General features: G+C 39.0%; 1 protein-coding gene across 4 annotated transcripts in view; it reads left to right on the forward strand.

Annotated features, from left to right (window-relative positions):
• The window catches only part of dyrk2 (dual-specificity tyrosine-(Y)-phosphorylation regulated kinase 2), a 54628-nt gene extending 37536 nt beyond the window's left edge, over nt 1-17092 (forward strand). The window contains exons 1-3 of one of the 4 annotated variants that reach the window (XM_072267539.1): nt 259-302; nt 1285-1424; nt 10504-17092. In XM_072267539.1, the coding sequence (XP_072123640.1) occupies nt 299-302; nt 1285-1424; nt 10504-12105 (1746 nt within the window). In that variant the 5' untranslated portion in view covers nt 259-298 and the 3' untranslated portion in view covers nt 12106-17092. The other 3 variants (XM_072267537.1, XM_072267540.1, XM_072267541.1) reach the window with 3 other exon arrangements.
• The last annotated feature ends 223 nt before the right edge of the window (nt 17093-17315 follow it).

Consider the following 17315-nt stretch of genomic DNA (forward strand, 5'->3'; position numbering starts at 1 on the left):
CGGTCATCCAATTTTTTTTTTCTCTCCCTTTGCCTCCTGTAATCGGGTGGGTTCAATCTTATCACAAAAAGGATGACTAGGATTTACCATGGTTTGATTTTATGTTATTAAACATTTTTTTTTGCAGAAACTATACACCATCCCTCTAAGAGCTTGTGTGGGATATTATTTCGAGCCGAGTGGGTAAGCGCTGCCTTTGCTGTCGCCCCTGAGCAGTCCGAGTGACGTCCGCGAGTTGCTCAGGCCGGGTTGGTTTGTAGGGTGTCGGCTGCGTTAACTGACTCTTTCTCCTTCTCTAATGTGTACGTATGGAGTTTCACTTAGCAACCGGACGGACAGTTTTTTTAAACCACTATTACTCGGCGCTATACAACCAACATCTACTGCTGTGGCCAAACACAAAGCCGCTCCCATACGCTGGTGTATGTGTGTGTGACTGTGCCGGGGAGGAGGCTGGGTGTTTGATGTAGCCTTACATATAAAGTTATGCATTATGTTGCTGGATCAGCGGTGGCCCAGTTTGGAGCAGTTTGATGCGGCTTTGTGCTGTGTCTCCGGATGTTGGTGATTCTCCCTCTGTAGCTTGGGAGTTGGGGGAAGGAGCAGCTGAAGATTTTTTTTTTCCCTTTTCCCTCTCTCTCTCTCTCTCTCTCTCTCTCTCTATCTATCTGTCTGAGCGGCCATGTTAACGAGGAAACCGTGTGCTGTCGCTGTCTGTCCAGCCGGTAAGGAGTAGTGAGGGGAAGGAGCCAACACCCCGCTGTAGTGAACCACAGCTACTCTTCGATTTCCAATCATCCTTAAGCCTTGGCTTCTGGGGCGAGCCTTTAATGTTTTAACTCTCTCGGCGCTCTACATGTTGGGGTTGGGGGGGAGGATATGGAAATAAGAAGGAGCTTCCGACTAGTCCGAAGTGTGTTGGCCCTCGTGGAACGAGGACTAGAGCTCGCCAAGCACCACCTCACTTTGGTAGCTTTTGGAAGTCATTAATGTGGAACGGAATGGAGGGATTGGGGGACTGGCTCCCTGTTATCCCTCAGGCGTGGGTGGTGGAGGGGAGGCGGAATGGAATGATGTAGGGCGCATCGGCTGGTGTTTCCGAACGTTTGATGAGGTTTGTGTGATTGTTTTATTTAAAATTTTTTAAAAAATGGCGCGTTGTTTTGTTGTAATTGTGCGGAGAATGGCTCAGGTCTCGGGTGAGGGCTGGTTCACTTGGGACTTTGCGCCCAGCGATCTTTGACATTGTTTAAATGTGGTTCTGGTTTTGTGTGTTTGTGACAGGTAGGGCCGACGACAGCTCGGTGCTGCAGCCGGATTACAGGACGGGAACCGACTGCTCGGATACCCGGAAAGGCGGAGGAGGATCCCGGGTGGGCGATCCGCCATCGCCCGTAGGATTACCGCCACTCAAGAGCCACACGGTAAAAGAAAAGAGACATTACGCCCGATTCAGATGGTGTATTATAGGTACAAATTACTAGAGCAACCGCGTCGGGATTAACTAAACCCGCACAAAGAAAATAAAATTTACCATGGTAACCGCGGCGTGTAACATGTTGAAGTGCAGGTTCGGCAGTAGTTGCAATAATTAACATGAAAAAGGATTAACGTTTTCCTTGAGTTCAGACTGACAAGATGTGCGAATTGAAATACATTTCACGCACACTTTTCCCCCCACGTTTGATTTTAAAGTATCTTTGAGTTTACCGTGCGTTTTCAGTGGTCATTTTCTACAGACTGAAATAATGCCATAAATGCTGTCTGTGCTTTTCCTCTGCGATTGGTTACAGTATTTTACAGTGACATATAGCTAAAACATTCAGAGCTATAGGGTAAAATGAATAGAGCGACCAGCAAAGCACTTTAGATAAAGTTTTAGTTTGGTGGGGAGTAAATTACACTTTCCTCTCCCTCGGAAACTGTGTGTGTTTAGACAGCGAGCTTGCAGTTGTGGTGTGCTTCTTGGAAGGCCCTGGGCTTCCTGCTCTCCTCTGACAGATCACAGGCGTATCGATGGGGGGTGGGGAGCAGCCTTTTTTGGGGGGTCTTGGCTGAAATGCAGTTTCTGTCATTCCCGGTCATTTTGCTTAATAAGAGACAGACACTTCAAAGTTTAACGAATAGCCTCTGCAAGGAAGAGTAAACCGTTCTCTCACCAGCCTGGGAACGCTGTGTTTTTGAAAATGGATATTCATACCTGCTTGCATAAAGCTCGCCCAGAGCCTCTGGATAATTCTGTGCAATCGATATGAACGTGACTGTGGAGTGTGGTGGGGGGGCGGGGCTGGTGGGATGGGGGATGCGGGATGCAGTGGGAGCTGGACACTCATTCTCTGGTAACATGAGTCTGGGCTAAGCGAGCTAACAAGAAATGCTTATCCTTTTGGATGCCAAAGTGATCTGATACCTCTGCTTGTCAGGGAGATGGTGACTATAAAATATACACAGTCTAGAAACAGTCAAACTAAAACCAAATGGGCTGGAGTTGTGTGCCAGGGTCAGAGATATTAAATAGACAGAGTAGAGGGTAATATGTTAGGTTTTTTTGCACAATATTGTACAAGCATGATAAATAATTCACTGTTACCAGGTTTCATTTGCAAAGTCAGACTTGATCCATGAGATAGGTGTGGAACGGGAGAGAGAGTCATTGAAGTGGGCCATTAAAGCATAATAATTCACAATGTTATTTTTACTAGTGAGCATTTTAGCAGAATGATCTTTTAATTTTCAATTTGCTGCAACAGTTTCCTTAAGATTAAGAATTTGTGATAGATTTTGGTCTGATCAGTGTTTCCTTGTTCCCCATGATAACAATTACATTGATAGCCCAAATTGTTAGATTGCCTTTATCTATTTTGCTAATGTCATTTAATTGTGACACAGTCATCACAAGTACTGTTGTGGAGACATCAAGTATAGTGGTAAGAGGTGTCAAGAACTGAGCCAATTCTGAGGGAACCCAGAAAATGGAAAGGGAAAGTACTGTTGCTTTGTGGGAGGAGAATGTCAGAGCTGGTGTCAGAGAAAAGTCAAATCTGAAGAAAATTTGGCAGCAGCAGGAGCGAAAATGTGGTAAGGGTGATGTTGTTTGTTGAATCTGGATGTGTTAGCAGCATTTTTATGCATTTCGTATAAATTGTGTAAAAGACCATGAGTTGGTCATTTGTAGTTTAGTACAATTGAAGTTGGTAAGCATGCCAAAGTAATTTTTTTTAAAAAAGATGACACTATCAAGCACTAATAGCATGTTTTATTGGGAACCAGACAACTTCGAACGAACAGACTCATGATCATTGCTGTGTTAGTTTAAATAAAAACACCATGTAATGTTCCATCTAATGTGGCAATACATTATAAACCTGCATAAAGTATCAGAAACAAAGTTCAGAGAACACAGCAGTTTGGGCAGTGTCTGTGGAGAAGGACATGCTTATTGTCAACGAACTTAAGTCCTAGTACAAAAGGTGAACAGCTGTGAATTTAAGATTATAATCTATGGGGAAGGGGTGGAATAAAGCTTCATGGGACATCAAACTTGTACATTGTCAAATTCCTGATAAGATAATATACTGTACCTCATGATCATTTTCTAGTAGCTAATTGTACAAAAGCAGCTTTGCCTAATACTAAATTGTTGTTATGATTTACATGGCTTCGCGGGTAGGATTTTGTATTGCAGACTACACATTTATTTGAACAGCTTGGATAGTGTGCTTTTCTCTTTTAAAGTGCTTGAGGTAAACATTTACAAACTGTTAAGATGTTGAACAATTCTTCAGGTGCTCTCATTTTTAGAAGTAAAATAGTATTTTTAATCCTTCTGTCTTGCAACCTGTAGAAAGAGTTGCCATAGGTCAGTCTTTCAACTGTGTCTAGTAATTGTTTAAGAAATGTCTTTATAATTTTAAATATCAGGAATCAAATGCTGAGACCTCAGTGTCTAGGTTTAGCACAAGTACTAAGCAGCTCAGTTTAGTGCCGTAAAATTTCTCCTCAGCAACTAGAGTGAAAAGTCAGCATTTCATCTTTGCTAAATGTGACCACCAGAGACTTAAAGCTAAGAATGTGTCAAAATAGATTATATTGCCACAAATAGAAGAGCAAGGTTATATTTTCTTCTTTTCTGGGCTCTGGTATTTAATCTGTCCATTTTCTCTGGAAAGGTTTGTGTGGTACTTAATTCTAGTTGCGATTGCAGTAATTAAAGTTTGCACTGATCTAACTGGGTGTTATGGTAGACTTGCATTTTTCCGCTTTTATTTTGAAATCAACTGTTAACTTTTGAAACTTACAATTGGTAGTAGTAAAAAGGTTGTTTACTTTTTACTGATGGGCATACATTTTAATGAAGTGATATTGGGCATTTTTTTTTTGGTGTGTTTTGTTTGTGTGTCGGTTTGGTTAGTTTGAATAAAACCAAGTGTTAGAGCATTGCTTTCTTGTTATGTAATATCAAATTGTGGGAAAATGTTCGCATTCTTCCCACTAGTATAAACTATGGGCAAATTAATATCTAGTATTTTGCCAACTAATTTTCCAGTAATGTTTAAAGTTGTGTTCTTCCCACTGTAAACAGTGATTTCAAAGGAGAGTGTTTTAAAGGCAAGTGCATTTGCTATAGTGTTTGTCACTGATATTCCTGCAAACGTGGATTTGCTGTGGTTTTAAATGATTTGCTTTATCCTAGAATTCCAATATTAGATCTATATAATTTTGGATATGTTAGCAGGGTGGTACAGTTGCCCATTATAAATGTATTAGATATTGGATTAGGAATATCCAATATTTGGCCAACACAAAATAATCTACAGATGCTGGGGTCAAAGCAACACTCACAACACGCTGGAGGAACTCAGCAGGTTGGGCAGCATCCGTGGAAAAGATCAGTCGACGTTTCGGGCCGGAACCTGATGAAGGGTTCCGGCCCGAAACGTCGACTGATCTTTTCCATGGATGCTGCCCGACCTGCTGAGTTCCTCCAGCGTGTTGTGAGCAATATTTGGACAATCTAACTTGTTTTATTAAAAAAAATCATGGCTAATCTTTTGTCCCAAATCCTCCCCCATGTGATTGCGATGCTTCATAATCAGTACAGTATCCAGAAATCTGTAGGTTTTCATCATTGACTATTGACTATCTATGCTTAGAGAATTCGGATGATTCTCATTATTAAGTGATCTATCTCTTAGTTGAAAATTGACTGAGTTCTGAATTTGCCAGTAAGAAGAAAATTCTTCCCCACATCTGCTCTATCAAACTCGCTTAAAAAGAACGGGTGTTCTTTTTCATTAAAAAAAAATCTAGGATAATATAGTTGTATTTTGCTCAATTTCTCCTCATGGGAATCTGTTTGGTGAAACTGTTGCTCTCTCTCAGGATACATTTTTCCTTCTGCAAGAAAACCCACATTCCACATAGTACTCCAGCTGTGGTCTTCGAATATCTCTGCAAAATTTGTAGTGCAATTTTACAGGGGTAGTGATGGGTTTCAGTCTGTGGAGCAGGTAGAATAAAATTGAAGTTACTTTTACTCTTGTATTCTGGTCCTTTTCTAACAAAAGGTTTCTTAATTTTTTTACTTGAATGTTGATCTTTTTGCATTCATGATTAAGGAAACTCCAAATTTCTTAATACCAGCAATTCTCACTTTCTCTCATCTTTAAATGACTTGCCTTAGTTTTTCTACCAATATGGACAATTTTGCATTTTATCCATATTCTACGTGATCCAGAGTTGAGGCATGAGGCTGCAGATGCTGTGAGCTGGAGCGCAGACAAGAAGCTGGAGCAAATTGGAGGGTCAGACAGCATATGTGGAAGAAATCTTCCATCGGTGTAAATCAGGGATTCCCAACCTGGGGTCCATGGACCCCTTGGTTATTGGTAGGGGTCCACGGCATAAAAAAAGGTTGGGAATCCCTGTTCTGAATGAGGGGTCTCAACGTGAAGTATCGACTGTCCATTTCCCTCCACAAATGCTGCCTGACCTGTTGAGTTCCTCCTCCTCTTTGCTACTTGCACCTGATTGACTCATTTCCACTCACTCAAACCAGTCTATTGATCTTTGCGGCTTTTCTTTTCTCTTCATTGGTCAATCTTTAAGTTACTTACTGCTCGCTATGCTGCTGGTATTTAGGGCAGCAATGAAGATCCTCTGTCTCTGGCAGTGTTCAGGGCTTCCTTTGTCATGTCAGTAGCTTCCTCTTGGTTTTTACTCCTACCAGTCATGCAAGTCCCGGGTGGAGACTCAGGAATACCATTGCACTCAGAAGTAGAAGGATTCTTCATTGCTGTTTCTGTTCAATATTGTTTTACCAGTCAGGGTTGCTCACCCTGAGCTGAACCCCCAAACTTGGAGGACCACCCATAGACTGGCTTCTACCCTTTGACTGGTTTGGCATGGGTGATCCTACCAAGAGAAAAAGCATAAAACCCTAACTCCCCGAGTCATTGAGGCATGCAAACCTCCAAACCACAACAAAGTTGTGGTCCTCTTGGAGGTAAGTAATTTTTTATCCAAATCTCAGCTATTTACAATCCAAATTGTCAATAGCAGTTGTAATTAGGTAATGCTCAAGCCCTGATCCTTACGGTATTCCTGTTGCAGCTGGCACAATGCAGATTGCTTTTAATCCTCTTCACTCCTGCAAGTTAACGGATCTTCAGCCTGTGCTATTATAATTTCCCTCAATCGCACGAACTCTATTGTCTTCTAGAAGTCTAAATTTTCTGCATACAGCAAAGCCATCTCCAACAAATGGAAGCCAAATCTTGGTGCTTAGTGACATCACTGCTCCTATGTGCCATTACCATCAATGTCGTGGGGATATTTCTGAACCCGCCACAAATGACAAACAGAGTAGCCACTGACCTGCCTCTGAAAGGCTTTATATAATCTACTGTCAACCAGTTTGAAGCTTCTGCTTGCCTAGACCAATGTATCAACAAAACTCATGAAAACTGGTGCCATTCAAGAGGTAGCAGACCACTTTATTGTCACCCACTTAACTTACATTCTATTGTTCACTCCCTCCATCAGTTGGTGTGCTGTGTGTGCCGTGTGTGCCAAGGCATCTCCCAAATCCATTTCTTCTACCACCAAGAACGATGGAGAGAGGGGCATTAGGTACCGGGGAGCATGACCACTTCCATCCAAGTCATGCACAATCTTGATCTGAAAATGAATAACTTGCATTTTGATCCAAATCCTGGAACTTTCTGCCCAACAACACTGAAGACACTTTGACTAAAAGGACTGCAGCAGTTCAAGAAAGTGTTTCACCCCCCCCTCCCCACCCCACCTCTCAAAGGGAATTGGGGATGGGCAAGAAATATTGATCACTTCATCCCATAAATAAATTTTTAAAAGATGAGATGATCATTTTCTTAACTTGTGTTGGACTGACTACCTTTCAGTTCCCTTCATGCATTAGGGTTTACTTGGTTCCCACAGATTGAAAAGCAGCTACGCTAAAGTATAGGTAATATTGGAAGATGAAAATGAATGCATTTACTGTCTCTGTACCACATGGACAAGTGATTTTGTTGCAATCTTCAATTGGTGCTATTTAACCACCAACTCTTTCATTACCTTTATCACCACTTTATCTCCTGTTGCTGAGCTGACATCTGGCCCTGAATGATTAGTAACTTCCTGCAACTAAAGGCCAAAATCACAGGAAGGCCAGTGTTATTGTCTTTGATCCCTAAAGTTTGCTTCTTGGCCATCAGCCTCATCACGCTTTTCCCAGCCATTCAGAGGCTTGCCTGTGCACAACCTGATGCCACATAGTTCTTGAAATGAGCTTCTGGCCACATCTGAAGCATTATCATGAGGACTTGTTTCTGCCAAGAATGCTGATTCAACCATTGTCTCAGTTCAGTGCTGCTGTCTTTCTTTGCCTTGATTAGTTCTCTGTGATTACTTTGGTGCTTTTCTCATCTTTTCCATTTTCCATAAGCCTAAATTACTGCCTATTTCCTAGCTTATAGTATGTTCCATTCATTTGCAAGCTCTTGCACATAGATCTGTGTTTGTTCCTAAGCAGCTGTGCTCTTTTTTTTAAATAGTTGTAAGTTCCGCACAGCTGCAGTTCTCCATTCCTTGCAGAAGCTCCAACCTTTGAAGGCCTGTGGTCCACCATATCGGCTCTTTTGCATACATTTTTTTATATATAAATGTTGCATTCCCTTTGGGCGTCTGAATCATGTGCCCTGGTATTCTGTTACTAAACCTGTGCTTTTCACTCTTCAAAATGGTCCTTCAAGTTTGTTTCTTCCACTGTTTTGCCAAGCACTACTTATATTTTCATTGTATCTTGTAATGTCTATGTATTACACTGTACTGCTGCCACAACATATTTTGATGATGCCAGTGATAATAGATGTGGTCCTCCTTCTGTTTCGTTTCCCTGATGAAATGCGTGGCTTATTACATTTGGTGTCATATTTTGTTAATTTCCATCTGACCTGTTTTAGGATGTTTTATAAATTTTGGTAGCTGTGCCTCCTTATCAATGACTTTGACTGTTGTTGACATCATGTTTGATTAAAAGTAATATTTAGACATTCGTCAAATAAAAAGTCCGGTTAGGATTGAAATAGCTGTCTTTAATTTCTCTTCATGGTGGCAAAGAGCTTAGTGTAATTCTTTAAAGTGCCAGCAGTCGGACCATCGGGATTCAATGCCTGCCACTGTCTGTAAGGAGTTTGTACCACCTTCTACCTGGGTTTCCTCCGGGTGCTCCGGTTTCCTCCCACATTCCGAAAAAAGGATTAGGGTTAGTAAGTTGTGGTCATGCCATGTTGGCGTTGGAAGCATGGCAACAATTGGCAGGCTGCCCCCAGCACATCTTCAGGCTGTTGGCTGTTGTCACAATACAAATAAAGCTAGTCTTTAATGTCAAAACTCCAAGAGGTATTGCAATCGATAGGAATGCAAGATGGAGAAAGTTGCAATGGTGGGTGGGGTTAGAATGCAGTTATGTTTATGAAATACCTTGTCGCAACCTTGGGTTGTATCAGAACACTTTAAACTTAAAGCACATAAATTGGCTTTCATCAATTCCAATTCCTACTGTGTGATAATGACTAGGTTGTGGTGGTAATTATCGTAAAATATTCTGGGTACAGGAGATGGGTCCCTTCTCTTAAATATTCTTTGGGATCTTTTACGTACAAGTGGAAGAGAAGAAGTCCTTAGTTTAACCTCTGAAAATGCCATTTCTTATAACTGGAACTTAAACCTTTAATTTTCTGGCTTGAAGATTGGAATGTTCCCCTCAAAGAGATTGCCAAATCTTATAACTACTCAAGCTTTGCTGCAACTTTCCCCTTGCAAACACTTTATACATTTAGTGAATTTTTATGTCACTGTAGCTCTAACTAATCATCAGTAGATTCATTTCTGGAAATAATCAACCATTAGTTTTTCTAATTGAACCCACTTAGTATTTATGATCAGACAAGATTTTCTTGGTATCTGGTGCAATTTAAATTGGAAAATGGAGGTTTGTAATAAGGCTTGCGAACCTTTTCTTTGAGGTTGAATTGGGTGTGTTTTTGAAGATGTTGCACTTTAGGAAAAAAATATAAAAGCAGAGTTTTGGGAGACTGAAAAGTGTTGAAGTTTATTGGGATCTGGATGTTCTTGTATAAAAATCACTGAAAATGAATGTACAGGTAAAATAAACATTTAGGAAGGCAAATAGTTTGTAGGTCATTATTGCAAGTGGTTTTGAGTATAAAACCACTTGTCTTACTCTAATTATATTTGGTAGTGATAGCATTTGGATATTATAGATGTACTTAAAATAGAGTTAATGGGAGATAGAGGGCAAAAGGGACTGAACATAAAAATGAGAAATTGCTCCAGCCATTATGGGAGTGGTATATAACAACAAAGGTTCATCAGATTGATTCTAAGAATGGTGGGTATGATTATGCAAAATACGCCTGTGTTCCAGTGTGTACATGGAAGAATGAGAAGTGAAATGTTCAAAGTTCTTCGGGTTGTGTAGAGTTAGTCACATTCTCAAAGCAGCTAATCAGTCATTGAAGGGAAAGCTGAGGAGAAATTCCTTTCACAGTAGCGTAATGCATCTTTGGAATTGTCCACCCAAGATGGTTATGGAAGCTTGATCACTGAATGCATTCAAAATAGAGAATTTTAGATATTAATGGAATTAATTAACAATATAGCAGAACAGTCATAATCACAGTAAATGCCTGAGCAGATCCGAACGACCAAATCATTGACTCCTTGTTCCATTTAGTAATTTGGTAATCAATTACTTGAAGCCACACAAAGTTATCGCATACATGAAGAGTATATCCAAGAATTAGAACTCCAAAAAAGAAATATGAAATTTAGAATGTATTCTATCTGTGTGCTTAATTTAAAAAAAGCATGCTTTCATTTTTTAATTACGTAATTGTCTCTCATGTAATGTATTTTGCTTTCCTCACCAACCAAATCTCCTATGATATTTTTTTTTAGATTGGAGGTAGTAAACACATAATGAATGACCACCTGCACATTGGAAGCCATGGCCAGATCCAAGTTCAACAACTTTTTGAAGACAGTAGCAACAAAAGGACTATATTGACCACCCAACCAAATGGACTTACTGCAGTTGGTAAAATGTCACTACCGGTGGTTCAAGACAAGCAGCAGGAGGGTTCACACAGGCGGCAGGGAAGTTCTGCTTCAGTAAAGTCCACAGATGGTACTTCAAAAGTGAAATCCATTGTCATGACACCAGAGCAAGCCATGAAGCAGTATATGCACAAACTATCAGCGTACGAACACCACGAGATATTCAACTATCCCGAAATCTACTTTGTTGGTCCAAATGCAAAGAAACGGCAAGGTGTGGTTGGTGGCTCAAATAATGGTGGCTATGACGATGACCAGGGCTCTTATATCCATGTACCTCATGATCACATAATCTATAGATATGAAGTTTTGAAAGTAATCGGAAAAGGGAGCTTTGGTCAGGTTGTGAAAGCGTATGATCACAAACAGCACCAGCATATCGCACTGAAAATGGTGAGGAACGAGAAACGGTTCCATCGGCAGGCTGCTGAAGAGATTCGGATTCTCGAGCACCTGAAGAAGCAAGACAAAGACCAGACTATGAATGTCATCCACATGCTGGAAAACTTCACATTCCGCAACCACATTTGCATGACGTTCGAACTACTCAGCATGAATCTTTATGAACTGATTAAAAAGAATAAATTTCAAGGCTTCAGTCTGCCATTGGTTCGCAAATTTGCGCACTCTATTTTGCTGTGCTTGGATGCTTTACACAAGAATAGAATTATCCATTGTGACCTTAAACCTGAGAATATTCTGCTGAAACAGCAGGGGCGAAGTGGGATTAAAGTCATAGATTTTGGTTCTAGCTGTTATGAACACCAACGTGTGTACACTTACATACAGTCAAGGTTTTACCGTGCACCTGAAGTGATCCTTGGAGCTCGCTACGGGATGCCTATAGACATGTGGAGTTTGGGTTGCATTCTGGCCGAACTATTGACGGGTTACCCACTGTTGCCCGGAGAAGATGAAGGGGACCAGCTTGCTTGCATGATGGAGTTGCTGGGTACTGCACCTCAAAAGTTTTTAGATCAGTCAAAACGAGCCAAAAATTTTGTGAGCTCAAAAGGCTACCCCCGTTATTGCACTGTAACTTCCTTACCAGATGGGTCAGTAGTCCTTAATGGAGGACGGTCACGAAGAGGAAAGCTTCGTGGCCCTCCAGGGAGCAAGGATTGGGTCACAGCCTTGAAAGGATGTGATGACCCTCTCTTTCTGGACTTTCTGAAGCAGTGCTTGGAATGGGATCCCACGTTGCGTATGACACCCAGCCAGGCACTGCGACACCCTTGGCTCCGGAGACGGTTACCAAAGCCTCCAGCTGGTGAGAAAGCTTCAGCAAAGAGAACAACAGAAAGCAGTGGTGCTATTACATCAATTTCTAAGTTGCCTCCAACTTCTGGCTCAACGTCAAAGCTAAGAACTAATTTGGCACAAATAACTGATGCCAATGGAAATATTCAACAACGAACAGTTTTGCCCAAGTTAGTTAGCTGAGTTTGAATAAGTTCATACCGGAGGTTCAGGGAAAATCCTTCATTGAATCTCTGAGCCTTATTCAGTTGAACTTTTATATATTTTTTAGAACTTTGTAATTTAATGTTTCAATTTTAAGCACCATTTGTTAAGAACTAAGAAAATAATTATTCCGATTGCTGGGGACCATGCATTATTGGAAGCTGGTTTTTCAAGTGAGGCTAAATATCTTTTCATTCTGGCAGTTGAATATTTAGGTCAGATCAAAGTTGACTGAAGATTTCACCATTCATTTAATATGGCAAATTAAAGATTGATTAATTAATCAATATTGGTTAGGAATTTTACCTGTGTTGGTGACTCTTGCTCATCAGTGATAAAGTGCATTCATTTGTTTTCTTTAAAGCTACTCTTTTAGAAAATCTATTATGCTGAGATACTTCCTAGGATGAATTGGGACACATCATCAGTGACGTAATCTGGCGTCATCTTGGGTTTTGGGTCTTTCAACATCAGACACTCTTGCCAGGCAATGTAGTCAGGGTTGATCAAGCCCTGGCTTGTATCCCAGTAGCACTGGTCCACAGGTCACATCTCTTGATCCATGGCTATCAGAAGGCTCACTCAGCAGCTTCTGTGACGTTCCTGATGGCTCTTTGCAGCTCCTGTGATGCCAAGGAGAGAATAGGTTCTGCTCAGTGAGCTGCCAGCTCCACCTCTACATCCCATCTCTATAGGCTCAAATTGTGCCTCCTCCCCTGTGAAGTCCTTCAACTGGGGCATGGTTTTTAATGTCTCATTGTTTGTGTTGTAAATGTCCTTTCTTGTGCTACCATTGTATTGGTTTAGTTTTTTCAAACAAGTCTAATAACTTGGAAAATGTAACTGTAAATGTTTCAATCTAGATTTAAGGTTGATTGGCATGTAATCTTTATTTTAAGTTTAATTGGAATACGCCAGAATGTTTAAAGAAGTTTATAGATCTTATTATCTCCTTTATCTGTACTTAACGAAAATAGCTTTGAGCTATTTTTTGCTGTTAAAAATGTAAGGAATTGAAGTAAATTGGTAGTGGTGAGGCCACGTTGGTGGTGTGGGGTGTGTATGGAAAGGAGGGATATAGAAAACTAGAGGGGGAAAATGTAATGATCTCAGATATGTAGTTCCTTTATCATAACCACTTCGCTGTTGGACAACATGACCATCAACCAGGCTAGCAAGAATCCTCTCTGACAGAAAACTAGGAAATAAATTTTAACAAACCTTTAATTTTTTTTAAAGTGAAATAAAAATTGGTATGGTTGAAATGAGTTTGATACTTGTAATATCAAATAATTTTCACACCTTTACTTTAAAAATGGCATTTTGAAATTTGAAAAGATGAAAATCAAAAATAAACTGTTTATTTTTCTAGTGAGATAGTTGAACAGTATTTTTTGCTTAGTACACCATTGCACCTCGAAGCAAGATATAACATTTCCAGAATTGGGTTTGTTATTTCTGACATATTTTGTGAAATGTGTTGTTTTGTGGTAGCAGTACAGTGCAAGATGTAAAATTCACTGCATGTTACAAAAATAGATCAAAAGACAAATAATGAGGTAGTGTGTATGGTTCATGAACCGTTCAGAAATCTGGGAAAGGAAGTAGAAGCTCTTTCAAAATCTTTATTCCCCCCTCTACAAATAGTTCAGAAATACCTAAAGTTGTCTTCAGTTTACTATGTAAGTAGGAGTACGCTAGGGATTTTGATCACTGATTCTGTTTCCACTTTCACCTCTATGTAAATGCCAGAAGTATTGCTGTTTTTCTGTTAAGACTATAGGCACTGACAGCTGAGTCATTATTATTTGTTGCAAATTTCTAGACCACCGTTTCCTTTAAATTAAAAGGTGGAATGTCTTTATTGTATGAGCAAGCTGAAATTGAACATGATGTGAAATTATATTATAGAAACTGAACTTGAACCTTTTTTTTTCACCTTCCATGAAAGACCTAGTATTCAAAGCATGGTCCCCAGTCAGGATAGTATAAAGCAAACTACAATATATGCCAAGTAACTTCAAATCAAAAATATGCATTCGGATTTAAACCCTAGGTCTTCATGTAATTGATCTACAAATGTTTTTGACAGCCATCCCATCTCTGGGAATATTTGATATGTTTTCAAAACAGATAACTGAAAGCTGGTGATACAATTGAAACTTTGCAGCAAGTGGGTTTAAGCCAATAAACCTTTACTGTTAGAGGAAAAAAATCTGATTAGTGTATTTCAATGTATATTGCATTTTCATCTTGGTGCAATATTTCAAATAACAGACTATCCTTTTGTAGTATTTTTATGCTTTATAATATTTTTAATTATGTTTTAACTTTACAGTATCACTGAAATACCACTACAAATATTGTTATTGTGCATTGGATTTATACGATTTACCAGAAAGATATTTTTGTATTTGAATTGGCCTGAAAGTTATTTTGAGCAATTCTATATGTGCTCACTTGTTGAAAAATTTCTCCAATTAAAGCTTTATTTCTGTTGCACATGCTGTAACTAACTATTACTGGTAATCACAGTCCATTTGTTTATTTAAGAGAATTGTATGTTTTTGCTCCACTTAGTACTGTATAGTTATGGCTCAAAAGGCTATATTAGTTGTAGCTAATTTTAGCCACAAATTAAAACCTTGTTGGTGGCTTGTTTGATGATACCTAAGGTACATGTTCTAACTTGATAACAATTCGGTGTCATGAGGTCTCAGGTTATAATGCACATCATTGTTCAGCACCATTGCAGTTGCTTTACCACATAAAAACAAACAGCACAGTTTAAAATGATATGGGCAAGTGAAACACTTTTTCTTTCTCTCTCTCTCTCTCTCTCTCTCAATGGGCAGCTTATGCCCTTAGTATTAACTGTGTGCCTTTTTGTTATCAGTGCCATGTTGTAGGGTTTACAAACAATTAATTAATTCTTTGACGATGGATACACTAGCGATGTAACAGTTTATGTGGCTAATTGGCGCCGTTTTGGTCCGAGAAGGCAATGATTGCTCGCTTTATATAAAATGTTTAAGATCTGAATAAACACTAAATATCACTAATTTAGATTCACTTCATAAGCTGTACAAGGAAAGCTCAACTGAATTAATAATTATATTTTAAGATCTGCCTTTTGCTGCATTTTATATAAAAGGAGACAACAACTAAACTCTGGGAAGAGGAAAGCAGTTGAGAGCAACATTGGGATGCTCTCAGCAGACTCCATCATGGATTGTAGCTGGTGGGGTTCTGGTATCTGGTTGCAATTGAAAGTGGCGTGCTGACACAGTGGATCCAAGGTCACCGACTGAAGCTTGAGTGCTTGAGCTCGACCCTCGAAACTAGTTGAATAAAAAGTCAACAGTTTTAGTGAGAATTAGTGAAAATTGGGCTATTGGGTGGGGAAGTGGGTTACTTAAAGAACCTCTTCCATCATTATTTCAAAATAGTTAATTTTAGCTTCAATTAAGTATTTGGAAAATCAGAAATAAAATAAACATTTAAAATTTAGTGATCATCAGAGTGCTTTCAGAAATGAATAATCAGCATTCTCCTTTTTGTATATTTTGTCTGAATATTGACAAATATTCCAAGCAAGATCTGGTTGCAGTCCCCATTCCTAAAAAGGAAATTTAGTTTCTTGAGATGTTAGAACAAGATGAATATAGCTGTGATATTCTAAAGGGAAAGTTTACTGAATTGATCTAAACATAAATGTTCAGAAAGAATGCATCCATCTGCTGTCTGGTTTCTGGCCCTTTTTAGGAATCTGTAATATTGAAGAGTCCTGTTGTGAAATGTCCATTGAAGCCTTCATTCTAGTCCCCCAAAATAGACAGCCATTTGTGTTAACTAGGAAAGCAAGATCCCCAAAAAAGCTGGAAGTTCTGAAATAAAAACAACTGTCTGACCTGTTGAGTATTTCCAGCACTTTTAATATTTATGAAATATTTATTATCCATTTGACTGTACTGCAGCCAGCATACACAGTTGTCAAGTGAGTGGCTGCAGCTAAATTTCTATTTGGAACTGCTATATGTATCGAAATGTCTTTGTTTTAATAATAAAGTGGAATATACTCTATATATTGAAGTGAATTTTTGATTGTCAAGTTGATCTTTAAATTTTGTCAGCAGTACATAACAGCTTCCAAGGAAATACCTAATACAGGAAGGGAAAACAATTTATTTTACATTTACCTCAGAAGGTTTTTTTTTTAATAATTAAGGAAAAAACCCAGTCATTTGATATGTACCAAAGTGCATTCCTTTTCACATATCCAGCTGTACACGTGGCCAGAAATTTACATCTGAGGCATCTGAGACCAGTTAAATTGCCTTGTGATAATACACCATGGCTAACTCTGTGTAATCTCAAAGCCTCCATTTGTTAACTTTGAGCTATGGATGAAACTTTTAGTTTGTTTTTAAACCATTTGTGGTGTGTTTCAGGTGAAGTCTGTTTACCTTTTCAAAATATAAAAATTAATGCTGTGTTCCACAAAATATATAACTGCAGCACTGAAGTCCGATTTTCCTTTTAAACCCAAGTCTGGCCTACAGTATTGCCTAATCTAACTCTTGACACTTGAAATTATTTTTTTGTTGATAGCACTTGAGCATACTTCTGCTAAAATGTGAATTTCTGTTACACAGAACTTTTTGTGTTCTGATTTCTCTGTTCAGCTGCAATTGCTTTAACCGAGCAAAGGCAGAAGTTACTTTTAAAAATGAGCACCAAATTAGATGTTTGTTTCCAATATGCTGCAGTTGTGTATTGTACATATGTGAATTTTTTGAATGTTAAGTTTGTATATATGTATGTAATATTCTGGTGAAATGCTGTCGCCACTTGATGTGTTTTCAGTGGGGCCCAGTGGCCAGTTTTATGATACGGTATGTACTGTACAGCTGATGACAGAAGTATGACTTTTTTTAGTGAATATTTGGTAAAAATTATTGTGGCCCAAAATTCATTTCAAAATAAATTTTATGTCAGTTTATAAGAAATAACTGTTTGTTGGCTTTAATTTTTGTTTTATGTGATAAAAGTTCTTGACTGAAATAATCCATTTAGAAATTGTTTTGTAATGTTTTCCTTGCATAAGAAAAAAAAGAATGATATGCAGAAGTATGTTTGCTGACTTGGCTAAAAACCCTTATAGCATATTATTAATCCAAATAACACAC

This window comes from Mobula birostris, chromosome 9 (genome assembly GCF_030028105.1).
Source record: "Mobula birostris isolate sMobBir1 chromosome 9, sMobBir1.hap1, whole genome shotgun sequence".
Classification (NCBI taxonomy): Eukaryota; Metazoa; Chordata; class Chondrichthyes; order Myliobatiformes; family Myliobatidae; genus Mobula; species Mobula birostris.